This window comes from Lagopus muta, chromosome 3 (genome assembly GCF_023343835.1).
Source record: "Lagopus muta isolate bLagMut1 chromosome 3, bLagMut1 primary, whole genome shotgun sequence".
NCBI classification, from domain to species: domain Eukaryota; kingdom Metazoa; phylum Chordata; class Aves; order Galliformes; family Phasianidae; genus Lagopus; species Lagopus muta.
In genome coordinates this window covers 37,850,356-37,875,534 of record NC_064435.1, presented here as the reverse complement: position 1 = coordinate 37,875,534, position 25,179 = coordinate 37,850,356, and the positions used below count along the sequence as shown (strand labels likewise).

General features: G+C 40.1%; 1 protein-coding gene across 1 annotated transcript; it reads right to left on the bottom strand.

The window, feature by feature from the left end:
• Positions 1 to 1,935: 1,935 nt before the first annotated feature.
• On the bottom strand, positions 1,936 to 6,153 carry PENK (proenkephalin). The gene is made up of 3 exons (XM_048939955.1): positions 5,971 to 6,153; positions 5,566 to 5,707; positions 1,936 to 3,109 (listed from the first exon to the last, which is right to left on the bottom strand). Exons 2-3 carry the CDS (start codon positions 5,701 to 5,703, stop codon positions 2,444 to 2,446), a joined length of 804 nt encoding a protein of 267 aa, XP_048795912.1. The 5' UTR covers positions 5,704 to 5,707; positions 5,971 to 6,153; the 3' UTR covers positions 1,936 to 2,443.
• Positions 6,154 to 25,179: the final 19,026 nt, after the last annotated feature.

Here is a 25,179-nt window from a genome sequence, read left to right as displayed (position 1 = left end):
CAACTAGGCTATCTTTTTCTTTCAATTTCTTCCTAATGCAGAAGCATTAAGCCCTTTGGCAGGACTGGATCCTTCCACACATTGTTATTCATATTCAGTTTTTGTTATACTTAGTATTCAGACCAGTGATATCATATGTGGCTTAACTCTGGATACTGACTGCCATGTAAAGATGCCGGGAACAGTGATAAAAGCCAGGCAGAAGGAATGTAGAATTTGGTTTTTGGTCTCAGGGTGACATTTCTTCCTTGAGAATATCCTCGTAATTAATGTTCTTTCCAGATACCAGGCTTTCCTCTTTTCTACTTTCATTTCAGTAAAGCTATACAGCTGTTTCAATAATCATTTGGAGAAATGACAATCCCGGGGATGTTCTATGAGAGGAAAATTATGGGATCCTTACAGAACATGGACCAAGAGTGAGATGCTCTCACACCTGTATCCAGATAGGTGTACTTAATGTAAAGTACTTTCTTACTATGTAAAATAAGAGGAAACAAAATACTTCATTCTGCAAGGTACATGCTAGATCACTTCAATTTTGGGAGTTTCATTCCTCCTTAAATCATAAAATTGTTAACTATGAGGGATGGGTGACAACAGCTGGTAAACCTTTGGCCACTGCCAAATCAGTGCAACAGTTTCAATTACATTACAGTGCTCATTTCAATTACAAGACTGGCATGAGCCTCTCTTAAACTAAATTGGGAGTGAGCTCTAGGGAGAAGTGAATAAATGTTGGAATATAAGACAGAAACTGCATTGTGATTTTAGTTCCTTATGGAGTGTGATTTTCAAGCACACCTGTTGCTGCATGCCCCCCACAGCCTGGCTTGCATTGTGGCACAGCCTGAAGTCCTTCTGGACGAAACCCTACAAGGCGATGTGTTCCAGGAGCCCATTCCACATTCTTCACCTGTGAGTGGGCAGGATTTTGGCTGCTTCAGAGAATGCTCTGAAGGCCAAGGCAAAAGTTGTCACAACTATTAGGCTTATAAGTGTGTATTTGGACACTTCACTCAGACTAATGTTCAAAAGTACTGAGTACCTAGAAAACCGTGCTGTCTTGAAGTTAAAGTCAGACCTTTAAGCTGCTTCCTATGCCAGTAGGAATTACTGTGCAAATCTAAGGTACAGATACCAAGCCCTGAGACAGGGGTGGTTTTAGACATCTAGCTCCCACAGGCTATTTCAATAGTAGTCAGATATTTAAACAGCTTTGAGAATTTTGTCTATATAAATGTTAAGTGTAAGACCTGTGGTTTTAAATGTCTTGACCGTATGGCCTGAAATTACTGTCAGTGTGAGTGGATAAGGAGATTTTTATCATACTAACGTGTGGGAGGTAACGAGCAGCCATAGGTGGGGAAAAAGCGCTGACATCTGATCTAGGAAGCTAAGAGAATAGTCAGGCAGAAATATACAAGGAAGCATAAATGGGGGTGGGAGCCGCCCTTCACTGCAAATGCTGGAAGACTGGTGAAGGGTTTCCCATCTATTCTCATACATACTTACACTTCACTTGAAATAGACAAGACTGACCAGCAATTTCCCATATTTCAGTAATGTAAAAGTGCTTTATACCAGCTGAGGAATCAAACAGAAAACTGCTCCATAGGAAATCATTCATCAGGTGCTCCATAAATTCAGAATTTCGATTTTTTTAAATGAAATTTTTGGTCATGTTTATTGTGCACCAATTCACTTACTGGTGATTGAGTCAGTGTCTGTAACTTACAGGCCAAACACACAGTCTTACATGGGATGAATGCAACAGCTGTCACTAAACAATTGTGGCACTGTGTTGTGAATAGAGAAATGTTTTTAGAGCTTTAAGTAAAACATGTTTATGAACTGTTTTCACGTGAAATGGTTAAGGACAATGAATTCAGCTAATTGGTTAGAATGAGAGCAGATAGAGAAAATACAATAATATCCTCTTTAGAGCATATATTTATTATTCTGGTATTCTAAGTCGTTGAGAAAACTAAAAACAAAAATTCATTTCAGGTGTTGTGTGTGCAGTACAAATTCTGTAATTACAGAACAGTTTGGCGTTACTACGCTCACCATTAAGAAAAAAAATGATATGTTTGATTAAATAACAGAGAAAAAAGCATTTCAGAATTGATGCAATTAGGATGAAGAATTTATTGTATATACGGTAAAGCAATTCTACTGTAGACGTACTTCCTGTTTAAAGAAAATGAATACAGTAATCAAAATCATTTTAGCATGGAAACTACAGCACAGACCGAAACTTGACTAAACCAGGAATTAGTTATTTGACTTGAAAGAACACAGGACCTGGAACAATAGATCACAGGTTGCATCATTAACCAGGACGGTAAAAAAACTGTACAATACAAGCACACATTACAATAAGTTATGACCAATAAGGCAGTCTCTCTCATTTAGGACAAAAGGGATAAAGGGAAAGGTATTAAAATCTCATAAATCCACCGTATCTCTTTTCCATCTCTGGGACCTCTTTGGAATAAGTTTCCCCATCTTCTTCTGAAGGGAGAATGGAATCAGCGAAGCGCTTGAGAAAGCCGCCGTACCGTTTCTGGTAATCCAGCCACCACTCTGGCCTGCCCACTCTTCTCATGAAACCACCGTATCTCTTTTGCAGCTCTTTGGCTTCATCTTCCAGTTCTGGACTGCGCTTTATGCTTCTCATGAAACCGCCGTATCTTTTGCTGACGTCTCCATCATTTTCATTTATTCCTCGGTAATGCGCCGCTTCAGGGTTATCCCCTGCTCCTAAAAGCTCCTTCAGCAGATCAGAGGAATTAGCCAGGGCATCGTCATCTGAGTCCTTCTTCATGAACCCTCCGTACCTCTTAGTCAGGATTTCTCCTCCATTAGCTTCATCCTCTGACTCTGGGTGGTAGAGCTCATCCATTTTCTTCATGAAACCCCCGTATCTCTTCATGAAGCCCCCATATTTCTTGGCAAGCAGATGGTTCTCATCCAGCTCTTTTTTATCTCCTGGAGCAGCGTTTCCATCCTCAGACAGGTCCAGTTTTGTCAGCTGCAGCAGCTCCTTGCAGGTTTCCCAGGCCTTGGCAGAAGGCAGCTTTCCTTCACATTCTAGTGTACATGCCTGTAAAACGGATGTGGTTTATTGAGGGTGATTCGATAGTAACAAACCTTGTCTTAGCTCCTCTTCTTTTTAAAAGACCACAAGGGAGCTTCTCTAAAGAGAAGCTGAGTGCCTTGGAAAGACTACTCTTTGTGCCTGAAGTTTTTCATATCCTTTCGTGAAGGAACTGGCAATACCTACTTAAGGGAGGGGATAAAGCTGGGTTATTGCTCTTGAATTCCAAGGCCATCTCTAGGATTCTGTTTCAAAGACAGCCCTTGCCTCTCCATTACCAGGGTGAATTTTTATGAGCTACTGTGTTTAATAGTGGGAATTTATAAACCAGTTGTGGTTCACTACATAATGAATGTGCATCATTAAAAGTAACACTCAGTTATGTTACAAAAGAATCAGGGGAGTGGAACTAGATGACCTTTAAAGATCTTTTCCAACTCAAATGATTCTGTGAAGCTTTGAGATTGTGGAAGCACTCAAGGCCAGGCTGGATGGGGCTTTGGGCAACTTGGTCTAGAGGGAGGTGTCCCTGCCTATAGCAGAGGGTTGAAACGAGATGATTTTAAAGGTCCCTTCCAACCCAAACCATTTTATGATTCTATGATACTTGGAATAAATCAAATAGCATCACTGTTGCAAAGAGGCCAGCTGAATCACACTGTTCTGCACCTTCAATGCAGTGCATGGCTCTAAAGGCTGTATTTTTGTATAATACAATTTGTTAATTTATGGAGCATATCTTTCATATGTGTGCCAATTCTAATGAAGAACTACAGACTTTCTTAGGCAGAATCAAACATCTGGTTTTGCTGGCTTGACTTAGAAGGCAGTGATCATCAGAAAGGGGAAAAACATCCTGAGCTGTATTTGACAGTAAAGAAAATTTTTCAGGGCAAGAGTTATCAAAGTTTTCAGCACTTGCACGCATCTCAGGTAACCAGTTAATAGTAACATACATATTAGCTCCCATCTCTGTTGTGTTGGGGAGTTTACTTGTGAGACCAAACTCTTCAGCTGCAAAAAGAAGAAATCATCAAGTTTTTCAGTACTGGAAACAGTTATTTTGTCTGGATGATGTTCCCTAACGATCTCAAACTGTTTGAAAAGTGTGAAACTAAATATCAGCACAGTTTTCTCTTAACATCTTTCTGACCAACTCACTACCTCTGATCTTACCTGTCTACTGAGCTCGCTTTTATCCTGAGAACTTGGCACACAATTTTTGATATGATTACAAGAAAATGAAATGGACTTTTGTACTTTGCATCACAGTGATTTATTTTATCACACACTCCATGCTTATTTCTATATGCTATACTTGTGCAATAAAGCGAATGTGATCTCAGCTTCAGCCTGGCTTTGAAATTGATTTAAATCAAAGCAAGAATAAATCTGTTCTTCCCTTCTCAATAAGTTTAAACAGCCTATTGCCAAATGAACGTATATGAATGACCAGGTTATATCTTACAGATACAACATGATAAAATCAGTTCTGGTGTTACCAGACACCAGTATCCAGAAACATTTGCCTCCAGAAACTGTACCTGGATAAGAAATACATGTTATGGCACGTTGCTTCTTTTCCCATTTAAACTAATAAGTGTTGCTAATGGGTGGAAATGTAGTTCTTGAATAACTGCTGAAAGTATGCAAAGGAGAATGTCTACACTACATAGACACCCACAACAAACACACAGCCCTCCTTCCAAAAGGGCAAGCTGCCACTTCTTTCTGGTTAGCATTAAAGTCGAAGCTTCATTGAAATCTGGAACATTTGAATGCAGAGCAATATATACAATGTAAACAGAACTTCTTCAGAACCATCCTAATACTATAAACCCACTGTGGTTACCAGCGAGTCCTTCCTTTCAGAGCAAGCACTTCAAGCAGAAGCGCTCAGTGCTCCAAACTCTGCACAGAACAGCCCCAATCCTTTCTTTTTACTCCCAAACAACCTGTGAGACCTTAAGACGAAAACTTTCCTGAGCGCTGAGAGGTGCTGAGAGTGCGGCAATCTGCGGCCGGGAGCTGCGGTACCACCGGCACCGGACCCCGGTCCGCCTGTGCTTACATTGCAAGTTGTGCTGTATCTCTGACTGCATTATCGAATAATTTCAACGTCATGAAAGAATGAAATAATAATAATAATAAAAACATTCTGGAGCTTTGTAACGTGATTTACCTCGGGAGGAGTTGAAATGTCAGAGGGATGATTACGGGCACGCTGCTAATTCCATCACCAGCGCAATAGAACACAGCGATGCTCCGGGCGGACTCGGAGTTCGCCGCGAGATCCCGTTCCCTTCAGCCCCAACTCGGTTCCTCCCCCGCTGCCCGAGGCTGCCCGGCGAGGGGACCCTGCGCTGTTTCCTTCCAACCCAACTCCGCTGTCCCCCTCGCCCCGTCCCGCTCCGTTCCCTACCCCATCCCCTGCCCTCGTCCCGTCCCGCCCGGCCGCTTACCAGCGGGTGGATGTCGGCGCGGGGCCCCAGGCGGTAGGCGCAGGCCGCGCAGTCCCGCCCGCAGTCCGCCCGCGCCCGCGGCAGCAGGCAGGTGCTGAGCGCCAGCAGCGAGCAGCCGAGCCGCAGCAGCAACGCCATGGGGCTGCAAGAAGGAGAGGTCAGACGGTGGCCGCGACACTCTGACCCCCCCCCCCCCCCCCCTCCCCGGGGCTGGAAAAAGCTCGGCCGACGCTTTTTCAACCGCATTCCGCGTGCAACTCTCGCAAGAGCAAGAACGGCTGCCGTCCAAGAAAGCGCTCGTCCCAAACCCCTCACCGCACCCCCCTCAAAGCCCGAGCCTCGGCTCCCGCCTGAGCCCGGCGCTGCATCCCCGGCAGAGCCGCCCCGACGGCGCGGGGCACTCACACAGCGCTCCCCTCGGGACTCGCGGCGGTCGCTGGGCAGCGCCTCGCTGCTGGAGCCTCGGCGTCGAGCCGCGGGTGTTTGTAGCGGGGCTGAGCGGCCAGCGCCTCCGGAGCAACTCCAGAGGGGGGAGGGACGGACAGCCCGCGGCTTCTACCGGCCGAACCGAGCCGCGCCGAGCCGAGCGGAACGGGTGCAATGTGTGAGGAGCGGGCACTTTATAATTAGGGAACGCGGGCAGAGCGCGGTCTCCCCCAATCGCCGCCGGGCTCCCGCTGACGCAGCACCTACGACATCCCCCTCGACCCCCCCAGTACCGCTGCTCCCCTTTACGGGTGGCTCCGGCGGGGTGGGCGAGAGCTCCGGCCGTCGGGACAGGGGGCTCCGGCGGAAGCGTGCAGCGTCGGCGTGAGTCAGGGGCAGCGTGGCCCTGTGGAGCAATTTAAAGAGTTTTTTTTTTTTTTTTTCTCCTGGAGTTTCTATTTGTGACCATTTTCCTTCCCAGCCCTCTTTCTGCCAAAGCAAACAAGTGCTGCTCTGCAGCTCTCTGCCTCGAGGTAGACCCTCAGAGTGGAAAACGTTCTCTGCGTTTGCTGCCCTTTGAGTTCATCATTTCTGGGCCTAAGTGAAGGGACTTTACACAGTCTGCTGAATGAAATTCCATAAGGGTACCCTTCTCCCAGGGGAAGAGGGAGATTTAGAGTGGGTATAGGAGAGATTTAGGCTGGATATAAGGAAGATTTTTTATGCTAAGGTTAGTGAGGCACTGGAACAGGTTTCCCAGAGATGTGGTGGATGACCCATCATCCCTGGAGACATTCAAGGCCGGGCTGGATGGGGCTCTGAGCAACGTGATGTAGCTGTAGGTGTCCCTGCTCATTGCAGGAGAGTTGGAGCACGTGACCTTTAAGGGTTCTCTCCAGCTCAATAAGAGGAAGACACTTCAGTTTGTGCCTCCCCAGGTCTGAAGCACAGCCAGGCCCTTGTCCTTCAGGACCAACATGGACCCCAGTGCTGTCACTGTATGGAAGTGGTGCTTTCTGCCACCTTGGCCTGTCCATCAGATACTCAGATTAAGGAGGCTCAAGTGCATTCTGGGAGCGGCAGAAGTATATCAAAGACAGCTCTTGTATAAAATCATTATAAAATCTTGTACAAAATCACTATCATAAAATCATATGAAAAGGAAGCCAGCCTCTCTGTTCCTCAGTAGTCTCAGCCAGACTTGGTTAGTGAACCCTCAAGAGATGGGGTAGCCTTTTAACAGCCACTGCATGTGTGTACTTGTTTCAGCACTTGGAATAACAGACTAATTGCTGTGCCACTGAGTCAGCATGTGTGCTGCAGGGCTTTGGGCAGGTACACTGTGGCCTCCTGGCTCTGCCCTGGTAGGATGGCTGGGGAGGCTCTGACTAACTCCAGAGGTGACACATTCACTGCCTCTTTTGCTGTTAGGATGTTCTTTAAAAATAGACTTTTTTTCCCCCAGGTTTTGGACATATCAGATGAATCCTCTGGGTCAAGTACTGACCCTCCCTTTCTGACCATCAGTTCTGTCATCATCTATTGGCTTGTGCTCTAACAGCATGCTGTGGTGGGACAGATAGCTCACTAGGATCATGATTATTCTCCTTCCCACGTTCTGGGGCTGACTGGCTCCTACTGCCACAGTTCTGCATGCAGGCATCTGTACTCAGCCTGCCCACTCAGCTGCTACGTCTGCATCCTCATTTGCTACACTTTTAATGTCACAAATTTATGCAGTCTGGTTGTGACGAAAGCCAGCCAGGGCTGGCATCTCATAGTGCACAGAGAGGCAGATAAGTCCTGCAGATAGTGTTCAAACCTCAAGAGCAGAAGAGATGTGGTGAGGAAGCAGTAAGGCATATACATTGTCAGAGAAAAAGGCAGGTAGATGTCTCTGTTCATTGCAGGGGAGTTGCGTAGAGGACCTCAAAGATCCCTTCTACCTCAAATGGTTCTATGATTCTATAATTCTGTACCCAGCGCTCTTTGGTTCATCTGCTTCTTTCTTTACTCTGCTGGTGGAGTCTTTGCTGCTCCTCATCCTGAGTCCTTATGGGTGGGGTTGTGCATGAGTCCTCTTTGCAGAGGGAGGATGAAAGCAGGAGAGAATTTGGGCTGTTTGGACAAAAGAAAACCGAGCAAAAGCTCCATAAAAATTACTTATTGTAGGAGTGGGGAATAATATTTCCTCAGCAACAGAGATCTGAGGAACAAAGAAATAAAGAGGCATAAAGAGAAAGGGAGCACTTTTCACAGCAGTAACGATGATAACTTGTTGCTCCCTACTAACTGGGTAATAACAGAGTCCTGCTGCTGATAAAAGCTTTGGCTTTTATAACATCCAGAACTGCCTCAGACACCAACTGCTTTTTATCTGTCATCTAAATATACCACACAAAGGCAAAATGTTTGTGCTGCAGTAGTTCTTGAGGCCCCAAGGGCTCCGCCGTCCTAAGGCTTGTCCAGACAGCAGACTTCAGCTAGGAAGAGAGGAAGGGAAGATGAAATCCTAATCTTAATGGCAGAGAACTGAGGAACATAATTTGAATGACTTTACAAAACTATGCCAAAAGTGAGCAGCAGAGTTAGAAATTGGAACTCCTGAATTTCACGTTGGTATCTTTACTGCAGGAACAGCTTTCCTTCCCAAACTGTACTTATTGTGCTAATTGAGCTGCTTCAAAATCACTGAATGAAGATAGATTTATGGAGAAAGGAGCAAGCAAACTGCTAGCACCCCAAGCAGCCCTCCATGTAACACAGAGCCCCTCCGATAGAGTCAAAATGAGAACTGGTGAACATAAACCAGCATGCTATGTTGATTATTTTCTTCAGCTCAGTGCAAAAGTTCACAGTGTTTCTTAAGACCAGTCAGGTTCTTTTTAGTTCATTTAAATTAGCTTTATTTATAATGGGAAAATGGATGACTGATATCAGACTTGAGAAAAGCATTGCAGGACAACTCTCCTATACCAAACAAGCATCACCAAGGTAGTTTACAGAGCAGATTTATTAATATATAGACGTAAGGCATGCACTGATACTTTTGCAATATCATTGTTAAAGCATGTCTAAATTAAGAAGTGAGGAATTGTAATGCAGAGATATTCAATATACAATCAGAATGGCATTGCCCAAATTATGCACCTTGATAGGACTGAGATGATCCAGCACTTTCCATACCTCTCTGTATAACTTCATAAACAAGTACGTGTATCACCTGAGATATGCAGAAATAGGGAAGATATCAGTGATGCAGACAAAAACATAGAATAGAATCATAGAATTGTTAAGGTTGGAAAAGACCAGGAAGACCATCAAGTCCAACCACCAACCCAACACCAGCACACCCACTAAACCAATTCTGCTATAGCTATTCAAGTTAATCTTCTATGAAGAACTGGGTTGCTGCTTTACCCCGGACAGGGCTGGATCTCTTTAGTAATGTTTTCACCACTGAAAAAATGAAACCTTCTTTAGAAGGCAAACACACGCACTGGTCTAGTTGCAGTGAGATGCTTTTGCTGAAGTAGTGTGGACAGTTTCTGGCCCTTTCTCCTGGCTGATGATACTCAGTTTTCTAAGGGGGAAGGAGGTTTCACACTACTTTTATCAGAGTGAAATGAACATGACATGCATTCACTCGAAGCATCCAGCAAATACAACTTTTGCTGCATTTGTTTACCTGCAGTGCTGTAAGATGAGAAAAGAACAAAGCAGAGACTTCTATACTGTTCAGTGGAGTCATTCAGAGGTTTGCTTTCTAATGTTTCTCATGGGCACATTGAGTTTGTGCACTCACAGATTCCTGAATTTGGCCTGAAGTGCAGTAAGTAGCATGTGCTGCAGAGTGAGCAGAACAAACTGTGCAAAATCTGTATTGTTAGAAAGGCATTATGCTGCTCATTTCCACAGAGACCAGGGGAAAGGGATTTGCAATAAAGAAGGAAGAGTGTGCTCAATAGCAAAATATATCGTGATGGAATCCAGGCACAGTGATTATTACTTAAAACAATAAGAACTCCACATGAGTGGAGCGATTTATCCTCATTTTTTTAATTAAGAAAACACACCCCTGAATTACTGAGGAAGGATTAGGTTCCATCTATGGAAAGGATTACAGTGCCTGATGCATATGTGGAAGGATTAGGTGCAATTGTAAAAAGGATCTTGATCACTTTGGTAATATTAAGAAAAACAGATTCTAAATAATGTATCAGGAGTGTGAGCTTGAGCTATTTTTCCCACCATTCTCATTCAGACAGGAGAACTTCCCCCATTCCCAGTCTCGCATTCTCATTGCTAGTATTTCAGTGCCCAGCTGGGGCGTGCTGTGTTCACACTTTAGAACAATGTTCCAAACAAGTTGCTTTTGTAGACTCACGCTGTAACGAGAGCTGGATGCTTTGCATACAGACCAGCTGAGTGCTGGCTGGATTCCTCCTCACTTGGTGCTGCAGGGAAGGTAGAGTTGGCTTGGAATTCCAGTATTTTGGGCAGCTCACAAACGTCATTTACAATGATGTCAGTGGTTGCTCTGATTGCCAGCAGCCCAATGGGAAGCATCTTAGAGCAGGGCAGTGAATGCTGTCCTGCTCCAGCTGTGTCCTGCCTGCAGCCTCCTGCACTTTGCCAGAGACTACAAAGGGAGCAGTGAGGGCCACGTGTGCTCTCCCTCATCTACTTCTGCCCTAAAGGGGATCCCCAGAGATGATGCTGATAGCAAAGTGGCTCATACTTTATTTTGTTACACCTCTGCTTGAAATTCCCTCACCCACACTGGGAATTTATCTTCTGTGCGGCACCAAGCACACATCCCTTGATGCAATGGTTGGCTAAACTCACCTCCCTAGATGCAAAACTAACTTTGTTCATTTACAGAAGAGCTTGATCTAGAATAGCTGCAGCCACAGCTGTAATCCCTGCAGAACTGAAAATGCTCAGCAGGTGATGTCCTTGCAAAAAAATGAAGTGGGAAAGTTGCATAAAGGATAGAGTTCTCAGAAACACCACATTAAAGTTGCACCATTTTTCTTTTGAGGTAAATCATTTCATCTGCTTTGCAGGGACTGGGCCGTCAGTTATGTTCTGACAAGCCTGCTCTGTAGGAAGGAAGGATGGATGTTTAATTGATGTATACAGCTAGGACATGGAAGAAGATGCTGAAATTAGAAAATGAAATAAGTAACATTATCACCATCACATTTTTTCATTTTACACATATTTGAACTGTTCATTGCCCATTGTTTGTACCTCTTTGCTCTACTTCTATTTAAAAACCTGGAACTCTGACCTTCCCTTTCTCAGCTTGCCAGTCTACATTGCTTTTCTTTAAAGCTCCTTGATTTATGCTTGAAAATCATTTCATTTCTCCTGCTGCATAAATGAACACTCCAAAAACTAACAAGCCACCTCAGCCAGCTGCACCTTTAATGCTTTTCCTGTAAAGAACTACCAAAAATATTTCAGGAAAGTTGTGGATCTGCCTGGGGACGAGGTGTGATCTGAATTTATGCAAAAGCTGAGCATATCCTGCACGATTTTGGAGGGAAAAGAATTATCACTTTGAGTGAAAACGTTATGTAGTGACAGTGCATGGTAAAGGAAAATGAGATGTGGCAAGATGATCTGATTATTTTGGGAGAGCATACATCAGTTGCACAAGATTGCTTTGTGCCTGACTCCTTCCAGTGTCCTAGAAATGCATCTCACAGTTTGATTGCTATATAGCAACACCTGGCTTTTTCTTCATCAGTTTGAAAGTGGATGAAATCACAGTGGTAGCCACTGCTAGTGTATGTATAATACAAGGTTGTTTACAATATGAAAGTGGTCAGAATGGCACTGTCACACAGCAGTCCAGCATGTGTTCTGCCCAATACCTTTGTGTGTCACCTCACATGATACTCTGAATTCACCATTTCCTTCTCATGCGGTGTAAATGTTATCAGTTACCATCTGATAATACCTTGCTTGGCAGCATTGTTCTAGGCAAAGTAATTGATGCTTGTAAGAAAAATTCATGGCCTTCAGTCAGGCTTAATCAAAGTATGAGGTGGGATACCGGATGATAGGGTATCTGGTATGCTGCAGGGGAGTTGGACCAGGTGACCTTTAAGGGTTCTCTCCAACTCAATAAGAGGAAGATACTTCAGTTTGTGTCTTTCCTAGTCTGAAGCTCAGCCAGGCCCTTGTCCTTCAGGACCAACATGGACCCCAGTGCTGTCACTGTATTTAGGTCAGATATTATGAGAAAATTTTTCACTGAGAGGGTGGTGAGGTACTGGCACAGCTGCCCGGAGAAGCTGTGGTGCCCCATCCCTGCAGGTGTTCAAGGTGAGGTTGGCTGGGGCCCCGGGCAGCTGAGCAGGTGGAGGGCAGCCCTGCCCACAGGAGGGGGTGGGAACTGAGTGGGCTCTAACTTCTCTTCCAACTCAAACCATTCTATGATTTCATGATCTATTATGGATGATTTGTTATCTATGCTGATATCCTAGGATTTCATCGGTTGATGTTTGTAGATACGTCAAAGATAAACAGCCTAATGGTTGCAAAGAGTTCAGAAAAACAATACTGAAAATATGTATTTTAAGCAAAAATAAGTTTTACCGGGATGCATTAGCACTTTTGATATAGAGAATGAGTGCTGTAAGCAGGCAGTTTGCATCTGGTCGGAAGAGATAAGAAAACTGTATCTAGGACTGAATGGGAGAAATTCATAGATTACAAGTTTTTATGAGATTAAGATATTTTATTTCCTAAAACCTTTTTCAAGTTGTCTTCTACTGTCTTTTCAGCTGTTGTCTGGTGTGTATTCCTCCTTTCCCTACAGACAGCAGTGGTAAAGGCATTCCTCTAACTGCCTTGTTGCTTAGCCTAGATTTTCAGGATGAGGCAACTTTATGATTGACAGGATGTGTAGAGTTAAATAATTCACTGAAATGAGGACTGCTCTTTTAAAAAAATGTTGCAGTGAACTTTCTGTGCTAAGAGATTGACTAGAGTGTTCTGCTGTTTTCCCAGGGCAATATATAAATGACTCATTTGTCTAATCATCTTGGTTTTTTGTAATCAAACTATGCTGCCATTTCCAGAATGTTTGGTACCAGCCCAGTATGTACAAGTACTAAAGCTGGTACTGTGTGTGCCAGTGGAGTGATGACAGAAGTTTTCTTCCCATCAAAGGTGGGATGTACGAAAGAATTCCCACCTGTGGGAACTCACTGTCATTTTGAGCCCTAGCTGTCGTTGTTACCCCTGTTTGGGCAGAACATGAGTGTGCAGGAACACCTGCTGAAGGGGTAGGAATCCCCACGGGGCCTGTGGCTGGTTTCTTCACTGACAGAATGGGCAAGCTGGTTGCCTTCTGAATATCTTGGAGATGTCAGTTTTCTTCTCCATTTCAGGTTTCTGTCTTTGATAAGACAAAGATGGGTTCTCTTGGTGCACTTTGCAGCTGAGCTTCTGGTTCTCTTTCTGTTAAAACTATACATGAATTCAGGAACAGAGGGTCTGTAAAGTAAACTAACTAAAGCTGAGTAAATACATAAGAATAGCAGTACATCAGCTAATTGTAGTTGTAAAACTCAAACATGAGGAAAAACATCAGACAAAAATACTTCACCCATGTTATTTCCAAGTTTTTCATATTAAGTGTCTGTGGAGGTAGCCTGGCTTAGATGGCCTTTAAAGGTCCCTTCTAACTCAAACAATTCTGTGATCATATGATGATTTTGTCATTTGCAGATAGATTATTAGATACAGTTCCCACATCATGCTGCTCTATCATACCTGCAGACATAATTTTTCCTGGCTGTTTCTTGGCCTCCAGGCTCTCTCTGTCTGTGCTGGAACTCCCTGTCTTTGTGTGCAGCGGGGTCATTGGCCTAAAGCGCATCTTCTCTTATTAGCTCTTACAAAGAATGGAGCTGTGGCAACTGAAAACAGAGACAGGAGAAAGCATAAGGCACATCATGTGTTTTAGTTTTGCCAGTTATTTTATTTTACAGTGAAACTCTCCCATCTGTGATCAGGTTTGATCTGATAGCCCTGTTTGTGTTACCCTTTCTTGTGGGCAGCTGAAGGTTGTGCTGGAGGAGAGAAATGGTTGCTCTCTTTTTTGCACATTCCAAATGTGCAACTGGGTCTGGGAAAATAAATATCAGTCTGTTTTAATAAAAATGTGCTACATGCAGAGATAACTCAATGTTTGAAATTCAAGGTTGGGGCTTTGGATCTGCCTAATTGTGGTGAACCTCACCCACTCCTTCTGAATCTCAGTTTTGGAGTTGAAATCTCATCTTGCTTTCTGCCATATGTTATCTGCATTCTCTGCTGATGTTTATGGGGAAGGTATATTTTCTGTTTTACACCTCCAGGGTTTTTCATCAGAGGTTAGACAACAGAGTGCTAACTAATGACTGGGAGATCCTCGCTGGGTTATCATAGTGGGCTAACAAGGACAAAAAAATGAAAACAAAAGACAGGACAATGCAGCTTTAATTAGTTTGACATACATGGCTTAAGTATTTACAAGAATATTTTGTAGTACAGTACAGTAATTGTAATATTTCATAACCTCTCAAAGAAAGGTAACTGTAATGTGGGACATTACAAATAGTCTGCTATTTATTTATTTGGAAAAATGGGTTGAATGTAATAAAGAGAGATCAAAATTTTATTTTTTTAAGGCATGAATACATGTTTAATTTATCAGATACGGATTAAATTGATTTCATTTATTATATATTGCAATAAAAGTACTAAATCAAATGTAAGTAGCCTGGAGAAATATGAAATTCAAAGAAAAGTGCTTGCTTTACCTCTTAAGAATATCTGAAGTTTGAAGTTTGTTTTTGAATCATCTGCACAGTCTTGCTGCTGTGAGTGTGCAAAATCCAGTAACGTCCATCAGTGCATATGCAGAAGTGAGCAGTCAGTACGTTTTTGCAGGGTGAAAACCTTCTTGTTATCCTTTTTCTCTTAATGTTTTAAAGTCTGGTATTTTTTAACTCTATTTGCAAACATAAGGAGAGAGAAAGAATGCAATTCTGTAAAATGTCACTTAACTTTGCAGAAGTTTGTGACTGATTTCTCTGTGGCTATGTGATATTTCATTCCAGGATGATTTAAAGCAGAGTTTCAGTTTTAATCATGTACTCCCTCTTTGGTCACGTGAAGATACAACTCTTCCCTTGGTTTGAATTGTGATTAGTAGCTACTGAGCAGTTAGACAAGTTACAAATTAGGAAATAGTAAGTTGTGGGGGGACAGTATCTGAAATGCACTTATTTAAGAATGAAATAATTGATGCTTTTATGGATCATTGCTTCTTTAACAACAACTAAAAATAGAAAGCAATTACAATATTTTACAGAAAATATGATATTAGTACTCATGCTAATATTTACCTTCTGAGTAACTCTTCCTCTTTGTTCCAGCTTTTCTGAGATGCAGGAAAGGAGTTTACTGGGCTCAGTAATCTAGGCTGGTTGGGTAGCTTGGAAATAGGAGTATTTACCTGTCTCTTTGGTAAAACAGCCCATGAACTCAGGAGAGATTTTCAGTTCTCCACCTTTCCCTGCATATTCAGAGCAGTCTTTTTGCCTAATCTTACATAATCTATCTGAAAATCAGAATCCGATGTCTCAGTCCCATGAGGAATAGTTCAGTGGCTGAGGAGTAAAAAGTGTCACCCTGTGGAAATTTAGTGCCAGTATTTTGCCACTCCAAATTCATGTTGCTACACTGATACCACATTATATATTCTGATGAAGTTCAAAACTGCTTTTCCTTGTCTGCATGTCATGTACTCATGTTAATATTTTTCCAGTCTGCCAGTTTTTATGGCACTGATCTTTTTAGTTGCAGTGCATCATTTGATTTAACGCCAATGCAGGCAATGATTTATAACTGCTTCATTATTAAGAAAAACAATCAAAATGGAAGAAGACGGATGCACGACTGTGAGCAGTGCCATTAAACTGGACTAATGTTTCCTGCACTTTTCAGGAAAGCCTCTAAACACAGTGAAGTGCTTAGACTTCTCCCCCAGATTAATCCGCGTGGGAAGTGGTGGTTCCCCTATTGGTTGATATAGTTCCAGCAGGTTGATGTAATTATGCAGTAAGGTAGTGAAACAGTACATCAGTACAGTAAGGATGCTTAGGAAAGGTCACTACATCTCCCGTTTCAGTGCATTGATGCATAGCATATTCCAGTGAGAAACCTATAAGCCCAGAAGTATCTATATACTCAAGATAAGCCTTGCAGTCTGTGGTAACTCTGTTAGTATTGGCAATGCCAAGCTTATCAAAGAAGAATCAAGAGAAATTAGATTTCTTTTAAATTGTTGATACATTTTTGCTCCTTTTTATTTTATTATTTTATTATTTTATTATTTTATTATTTTACTATTTTACTATTTTACTATTTTATTATTTTATTATTTTATTATTTTATTATTTTATTATTTTATTATTTTATTATTTTATTATTTTATTATTTTATTATTTTATTTTTTATCAATACTACAGCATTTCAGTAGTTCCATTCCAGGCATCTCAAAGCACTTGCACTGTTCAAGCCTGTCAGTCTCATCCCTGCAAGGATATACTTTCTGTGTGCTTTAGGAAAGAAAGCATTCACCCATACAATTTTCTATGGATCCCAAGTATGCTGAATTCCTTCCTCTTTAATCAACTTTTCTGGTTTTGTTTTACCAGTTTGTCAAGGATTTCTTTTGTCTTATCCACAGCATTGATATACTATAGATTCTTGTTAATAATTATAACTCATCTGAATTTCAGTTACCTATTTATCGTGTAAATACACGCATGTAAACAAGTAAGACAATTCTTGGTCATGGGGTTGCTTTACTGATTCTACTGCATATATCTCCTCATGCTTGAAGTTGATAGGGAAAAAAAAATAATTCAATTTCTTGAAGTTTTCAAATCAATGCTGTAAACAAGTTTTTAAAATGTAGGAAGGATCAGCTAATGATCAGAAAATGTTAACTGCCTGTCATAGGAATTGTTTATGAAAACAAGAGAGCTTTGTCTAAGAAGCTGTTGGTGGCACCATGGATATGAAATTTTGTTTCCATTGATTTGACAATGATGTCTTTTACTATTCAAGGACAGGAGACAGAGAATATCAACTTTTCATAAAATACATTTTAAATGGAAGAAATTTGCCTTTTCCATTTCAGCAGGCGCTGCAGAGAGGCAGCAGGATGCAAAACAGAGATGAAGTAAAGAATAAAGGTATGTGATTATGGATTATAGTTAGAACAATCATAGCTTTATCTACATTTGTCAAGTTCAACATGAACTCTGTAAACTCTGATAAATAGTTTGGAGCTGCACTTGCAGAGGCTCATTCAGAATATGATTGTGTTAGCAGTAAATTCTCATCCATCACCCCTCGCATCTTGATTTATTGCAAGACAGATTTGGTACGATAGGATTACTTGCACAAAGGATAGTTTTCTTTCATTTCAGATTGCATATCACAGTCTGTTTGTTATATGTAGCCTCTAATACTGAAAAAGAGTTTTTCCTAGCTGGGCAGTACATCATCTCAGTAAGATTTGCCTAATAATTAAAATCTCACCTGTAAGAAACCACAGCTACTATTTGTTTTGCAGAGTTTTGAAATGAGTTCTACATCCCACTACTTCCATCCTGCCACTTTAGATGTAAAATATAATCCACTTTTCTGGTGATTAAGAAGCAGCTAAGAGTGGTTTGCCTCTTATGAACAAAGTCATAGAGGAGCAGTGTTGGATTCTTTTTTAAATGTTTTGGGGTTGTTGTACGTTACAAACATCTGTCTCTTGCTAGAAAATTAGTATCCCAGGTGAAGGTGCTGACAGCAGAGAGATGTTTATATTCCTTATTTTATTGGACATTTTCAATATGTTTATTCATCATGTGTAGGTCTTAAAACAAAACATAGTGCTGGAAGTCTACAAGATAATGCTGCCTGTCACATGTAAAACCCAGGGGAATAAACCAGTTGCTCATCCTCATGGCACATGGAGTGCTGGAGAAATGGAGCACTGAGGAGGCATTGCTGTTACAAATCAGTAGGGCTGCTATGTGTTTCACACCAATAGCAAACCAACACCAGTGAACCTTCTAGCCAAGCTGCAGTGCTGAAATGGCAGAGGATAATGGAAAAAAAATTAGCTCTGAAGATGTCTGCCAAGTGATGCTGACCTGCACACAGCAGCTTGCAGGCACTAAGGAAGTATAAGTACAGCAATGGGTTAAGGCATTTGTAATGTTTAATTTTGTTATTTTGTTTGCAAGAAGTTCCACAGCTCAGAAGCATCAGTATTTCCTCCTGCAGAAATGAGATACACGGGTGAGGTGTGGATTTTTGGCTGTGTGTGGATTTAATCTGTTGCTGTATGTGGTATACTACTCCTTGAAGAAGTACTGCATGTGTCCCCAGGTTCAGCTAATGTTTTTTTACAATCATTATCTTTGTACAATATTCATAAAGATATTTCATATTTTATAATGAGAAATAAAACAAGTAATGATTTCTTATGCTTTTATTCGAACTCTATGTACCTAAGAATGACCTCAGACTAAATAGCTTTTAAAGAGGTGGAGTGTTTGCAGTTTACACAAAAGGGGTTAAAGCCCTGCTTAGCATGTCTGTGTCCTTACCATTGCAAAATGATGATGTCAGTTCTTTCTTCAAGTCCACCCTCCATGCTTTGAAAAGCAAAAGTATCCTTGTTTTTGTCGTCAGCTGAAGAGTGAAAGTAAGACTTTAATGAGAAATAATATCAATAAATGAAGAAGAAATTCACCACCTAGTGTACTTTTACCACTGATATCAGAAAAGATGCATCTAAAGAATAATAAGAAAGTCACATTTATGACATTCCAACCTTTCACTACCATAGAAAAAACATTTCAAGTAATCTAAAAATAAATATAAGTTAATGCTAAGGTCTAAAAAGTCTTTTGAGACATTTCCCTTCAGTATTTCTCATGAAAATAGTGCATAGTGTTGTTAAAATTAAGTTGGATGCAACCTCATTAAGTTTTACATAGGGAGAAAAGTCTAGTTAAAATTCAGCTGCTACTTTAGCTCTATTTCTATTTTGCCTTAATGAGCACTTTAGTAACCTGAAAAAAGTGTGCAATTTAACATTAAAACTAAAAAGATTAGCACTTTTGATATGATTATGGATGTGTAAAGACTAAAACTGGTTATATTTGATTAAATTGTTCTGCCATATGGTTGACACTTCGCCTCTTAGAACTTCACATTTAAATCAAAGGTGTTAGTTTCCATATTTCAGAGTTTAAGACAGTAGTTAAATGTGGAAGGCAGAATACAATAGAGGGTATCTGTCATTAAATGTCAAATGACATAAATATCAACATACATTTCCAGCATTACATTTGCCATTTCCCACCATTCTTTATTTCTTGTTAAGAACCTCAGATGTTAAAGCGGGGGTTCATGAAATGAGTTTCTATCATGCATCATGTCACTTGTGGACAAAATCTCTACTTAAACTTCCTCCTCCAGTTCCTTGAGTTTCAGAAAGATTCAGATTCCATTTAAAATTCTGCTTCATTCTCGAGTGCACTGTTCCATCATGATCCATCAGCTCAGATACATTAATCCATCATAAGCAATTTAAGATGCTTCATTTTACATTTCCTATTCAGTAAGGCAGTACTTCAAAATATTTGGGATATTGTTTACCTTTTCTTCAAGTACCAAGATAACAAAGCATTTTTGCTTATTTTTTTTTTCCAAGTGGTATTACTGTAGTAGACTGTTCCTCAGGCAATGACTCTGCTCCTAAGTACTGTTGTATTTCTGTTGTGCTTGCTTTAGCTTAGGCTGGATTCCATCAAGTCTGCAGAATAATTATTTGCTATATTTTTCAGCTTTCTAAAGTTTGAATTGTGTTACTTTCCACTGATTTTAAGACCAGAATTGACTCTTAAGGCAAGCTTTATCCACTTGTTATCATAGGTCACTTAACTTCATCTAGTTCCTGTTATGAAGCCAATGTCTTGGCTTCAGAAGACGCGTGTTCCTCTGTGGATATTCAGAGATAGAGAATGCTGAGCTTCTGCTTATAGCTTTTTGTTTTTTCCCCAGTAATTAACTTATTTCCCATAATTAGGCAGTGATCTCTATTTTTTAATTGAAACTAGTTTTGCTTAGGATTCAGCTCTTGATTGTTATAATCCTTCTGCAGGAATACACAATCTTTTCTATCTGATGTTTTCTTTGCAGGGCAGTATTTATGTACTGGAATCAGATTTCTTTCTAAATGTACTTTTTCAAATGAACTGCAAAGATCTGTTTTGCTTTGTCTCTCACAGCAAAGGATTTTCTTCAACTCTCCAAGAACTCATGTAGTTTCTATTTTCTTAGTGCCTTTATGGAATATTGAATCCAGAAGTGGACACATCATTCCAGCACAGATCTTTATAAATATGATAATGCAAAAGAAGGAAATGAGACCTCTTTGCTGTACTGACAAATGTTAATTAACTTTTCCTTTTTAAATGATATTGATTATATATGCAATTTCCTTTTTAAAAAATATGAAATTATTTCAGCTCATACCTGGAGAAATAGTCTCTCCATCACTAATATAAACAGAAACTTCAACAAAATTGTATGTGAAGCCAAATAACTAGTGCTTTACTTTCCCCCCACATGCAGTTAAAAGTGCTTAACAATTTGCAGATTTCAGGTTTTCCTTAAAAAGTGATTAATCTCCTCCTTCTTCCCTGCCATTTTCTTAAAATCAGGTGTGTCAGAATCTATTTTTTCAGGGCAGGAGGAGGAATTGCTCTTTCAAAATTCCCAAACTCTAGAAACGACCTGCAGCTATTCTGACTAACACTGAATAATATTTCATGAAAGTCGCATTGCTTTCTGCAGAACCACGCATGCAGCAAGGTATTGCTCAGCATGATCGAGAATGAGAAAAATTTGTCCCCAAAGAAAATGACTCATGCTAGTCTTCCTTTGCAGATATTTTAATAATGAAATAATTAGAACCAAGCCTGACTATTTCTTGGGTTTCTTTCTCCCCAGCCCCCACCAGCTCTATTTTATGTCAACCTACAGGCACCATGATAGCTGATAGCTATCTTGTTAACAAGAGGATTTATGTTTCTTTTCCAAGTAGTTGTTACTCCGCATGACTCTCAGATGTAAGTCTCAAATTAAAAGGGCTTACATAAAGTTCTGCTATTTAAATATTAAGCAAAATAATTCTATAGTATTTACTGAAAGCAGAAAGCTTATAAATGCTTAATTGTATTGAAAAACGCTTCTGCAGGATATAATCTTCACTGATTTTATCTGAATGTTATAATCATCTCATAGCCTGGTACGCGCAGAGACCCATATGCTTATTAACCTCCTCTTTGTCTGAAAGGAATTAGTCTTGGAGACTGCTTCATAAATCCTGTAGAGGATTGCAGAATCACATATTCTTTGAAAGAGAGTATCCAAAAAACACCTGAAGTTTTTTGACCTTCCTACTTTGTGATTTATATACTGGAAAAATTATTATCATTATTTCTAATACATTTGTAGAAAATAACTTGACTACCTTTCTACTTCTACAAACCTGCTGGCAGATTTTCATGACTGTGGAGCCCTTGAAGTCAGTGGGAGCTGAAGATAAGATGCTGTCATGAAATGATGGTTTACTGTCTTTAATGTGAATGCTAGTAATATTTGAATGGCAAAAAAATCAGAAGCCTGACTGATGGATGCAAGAATTCATGATCCAAAAACTACTTATACACGTGATTTTTGCTTGCTGGAGAGACTGCCTCTTTCTTTTTTCATGGAGCCATCCTGGCTCAAATCAGCCATCAGTTCAACTCAAGAATCCCATACTGTCCCTAATTTCCTCATTACATCACAGCCTAGGAAAACACAAGAACAGGTCAAGAATTTACAAGGAATATTTTCTTATCTCAATTTTCTTCAATTTTCTTATCTCAGTTATTTTCAGCACAGGTACTTCATGATTTGAGGTACCTCAGGATACATCAAGATTTGTTTTTGTTGGGTGCACCACTTCAGAGGATGTTTTTCAAATGAGTAGGTACTCTTGGGAGCCCTGTCCATTTTCAGCATCCGCTGAGCTCTGCAGATCTACTCCATAGGTATGAGACTAACATCCTCCTAGTGCTTTTTTAAACTGCCTCTTCATAGTTTCATTGTAGTTTGGGTATGAGAAGAGACAGTGAGTTGTTGATTCCTATATGGCTATTCCGTATCATTAATGAATTTGCAGCTCTGTTCTATTCCCCATGAGACTTCTTTTGAAACACACTGGATCATGAAATGGTTCCACAGACAGAAGCTTGTTTGTGACTTGATTCCATTTCCTGACCTTCTCTGAACGCTTTCCAATTTTGCTATATGTATATTTAAAAGATCAGAAAGTTACGTCATATGAATAATGCTGGTGAACTGTACAGTTAAATTGCCTTCATATTGGCTTCAAATTGGCTTCATATATGAAATTGTCATCTTATTACATTTATGAGGGCATTTTCATTAGGTTTTTATTTTACTCGCCTTTAGAAAGAATAGGAATGAATACTGATACGAAGTACAATAACTGTTTGGGGGGGGAAAGTTTTGCAAAGTCTTTCATATTTGACAACATGAAATAAGCAACTTTTATGTACTTTCTTTTATCTACTTTGTTCTCTGAAATACCTGCTATAGATATGATTAAGAGCTGAAGAGATCTTTGCTCTAAGATGAGATATTTTTAAAGACTAACAAACACATTTCACGTATATGAGAAAACACCATTAAGCCTCATTAATATTCTTTCTTCTGTATGCTATTTTCACTATCAACTCCATTGCTTCTGAGCTACATAAAGATGTGTAAGATCATGTATGAATGGTGCTGCTCTTCCAACTAGGTTCTTTTCTTTGGAATACAGCTATCAAATACAAATTTATGCAAACTTTTTTTTTTTTTAAATTAGCTCAGTGTGGAGCAGATAGTAATGTAATCTACGTTATATAGTTATATGATTAAATTTTACACTAGATTTAATTCCAAGCAAGCTTTATACTAATAAGGTTTCACCTTGTTGTCCTCATTGGTAGACAAAATGAATAATTGGACATGTAATTCGAGGCTTCACTGGCTGCAAGAACAGTGCTTGTTTCCTAAGCAGTATGCTGTAGAAGAACGTCAAACCATTACTGATTCTTCAGTATCACTGGCTGTATGATGTGCTGAACATATTTCCCAAGAGGATAATGAATAGTAAGCTGTTCATGTCCATTTTTTTTTTTCTTTTCTTAAGTTTTCTGTATTCTTTTCTGAATTTCTTTGTTTTGTCTCACTGCTTCTAAAGCAGCTGTTCTGCTCCACTTTTTTGACCCGTCTCTCTTGCTGTGACAGTAGTCCATCTCTTTTCCTCAGTGTAGAAGGACACAGGCTCAGATCCAAATTCAGTTCTATTCTCCCACTTTGAGGATGTGGAAACTGTCTTTCTCTCATTCTGATTTCCAGATGTCCATAATTTGGTGTTAAGGAAGAAGGTCTCCCAAGGACCACAGATTTCACACTTTTTAGAGGGCAAAAGAAGTTATGTTTAGCTTCCACTGTATTTTCTATGAACAAAATCTACAAAGTGATTCCAGTAAAATTCTAGAGAACTTGTCACTCCCAAGAGATGCTAGGATGAAGCAACTTATGACTAGAAAATATCTGTGCTATCTCTGTATATAACTGCACAGTTAAGGTTTTATTGGAATTCAATTAGTATTTAAACTCGTGGAGTCAGAACACATGAGAAGCAAAAAGTCTTTCTCCTGACGTGTGGAGTGTTCCTCCAAGGCTCCCTGTTCTGCTATTTTCGGTGTCCTCCAATACCACAGTAGGGATTATTTGTCCACAGTAATGCAGTGTTTGGACAAATTTGAGAACTGTTTCACACTTAGAAAGAAATCAAGTATGGTTTAATAAAATATCTCTGCTGGATGCATCCTTCTCGCCCCCTCCCACTAAACCCTGCAATAAAAAGGTATTAATTTTTAGTTTAATTTAAATAAAACCCTGCTGAAGGCTTTTAGGACCTAATCAGTTGAGTCCTTATAAGCAATATGAATACTTTGTATTTTTTTACAGAAGAAAACTTGATTTCATGGCATTAGGGAATGACTTTTTAGTTTATCAATTTCTACTTTGGGGGACTGTACTCGATGATCTCTGGAGGTCCCTTCCAACCTGTATGATTCTGTGATTCTGTGGTACTCAATATTTCCCACTAACTAGTGTCTAATCCGAACAGTCATTAAATGTCCCTAGGGTACCTTAACTAAATATAATGAAAAATCAGTTCACAACATTTCTTTGATCTTTTGCCTAAAACCAATGAAGAAATTTTAGTAAGAACGCTGATGTCATTCCACACTGAATTATTCTTTTGATGAAAAACATTGGCACTATATTCCTGCTTATTATATCATTTTGTATGCCCCATGCACATAAAGTCACATAAAGTCACTATTGCGGGAACTGTTGGCCTTAATTTAGTATAAAAGCAGGATTTTTGATACTTTCATGTTAGCAGTGATTATAAAAGCATTCCAAACAATTTAGTGAATGCTTCTGCTTCAAGGATGTCATATTTGTGTTCAAACCAATACAGACACATAACTGCTATTTTATATGGTAAAATTACATTATTTGTAGGCATTATTTAAAAGGATGTTACTCACACTGGTAAAAAAACTGTAACATTTCCAAGTCAATGAAACTATACAGAGGAAAATTGCTGCTGGTTTTTTTTCTTTTTTTTTTTTTTTCTTCTGAGAAGTTGTAAGATACTCATCCCTGAATAGCCAAACATTGTGGAAGAGGATGAGGACAGAGAATAAATGAAGATTAAGAGGATGTGATATAGTGCAAAAAGAGAAACATCTGTGCTATTGGATGGAAGCTGTTGGATATTTGGGGACTGTGAAGACAGTTCTCCAAATGAAGAGGGAACTTTTTGTTTTGATGAAGGTTTTTGTATGCTTTGGTGATGGTTTGATGACATCTCTAATATGAGCAGTACACTACAGAGCTGTTGGGCTGCAGGTTTAAAGTGAGAGAACTTCAATAGGAGTGAGGCATTGCCGTTCCTTC

Bases quoted from the DNA above. Each gene is read 5' to 3' on its own strand.
- PENK (XM_048939955.1), bottom strand. From the start codon at position 5,703: ATGGCGTTGCTGCTGCGGCTCGGCTGCTCGCTGCTGGCGCTCAGCACC. The intron at 3,110-5,565 runs GTAAGCGGCCGG...TCCGTTTTACAG, and splicing joins GCGCCGACATCCACCCGCTG to GCATGTACACTAGAATGTGA.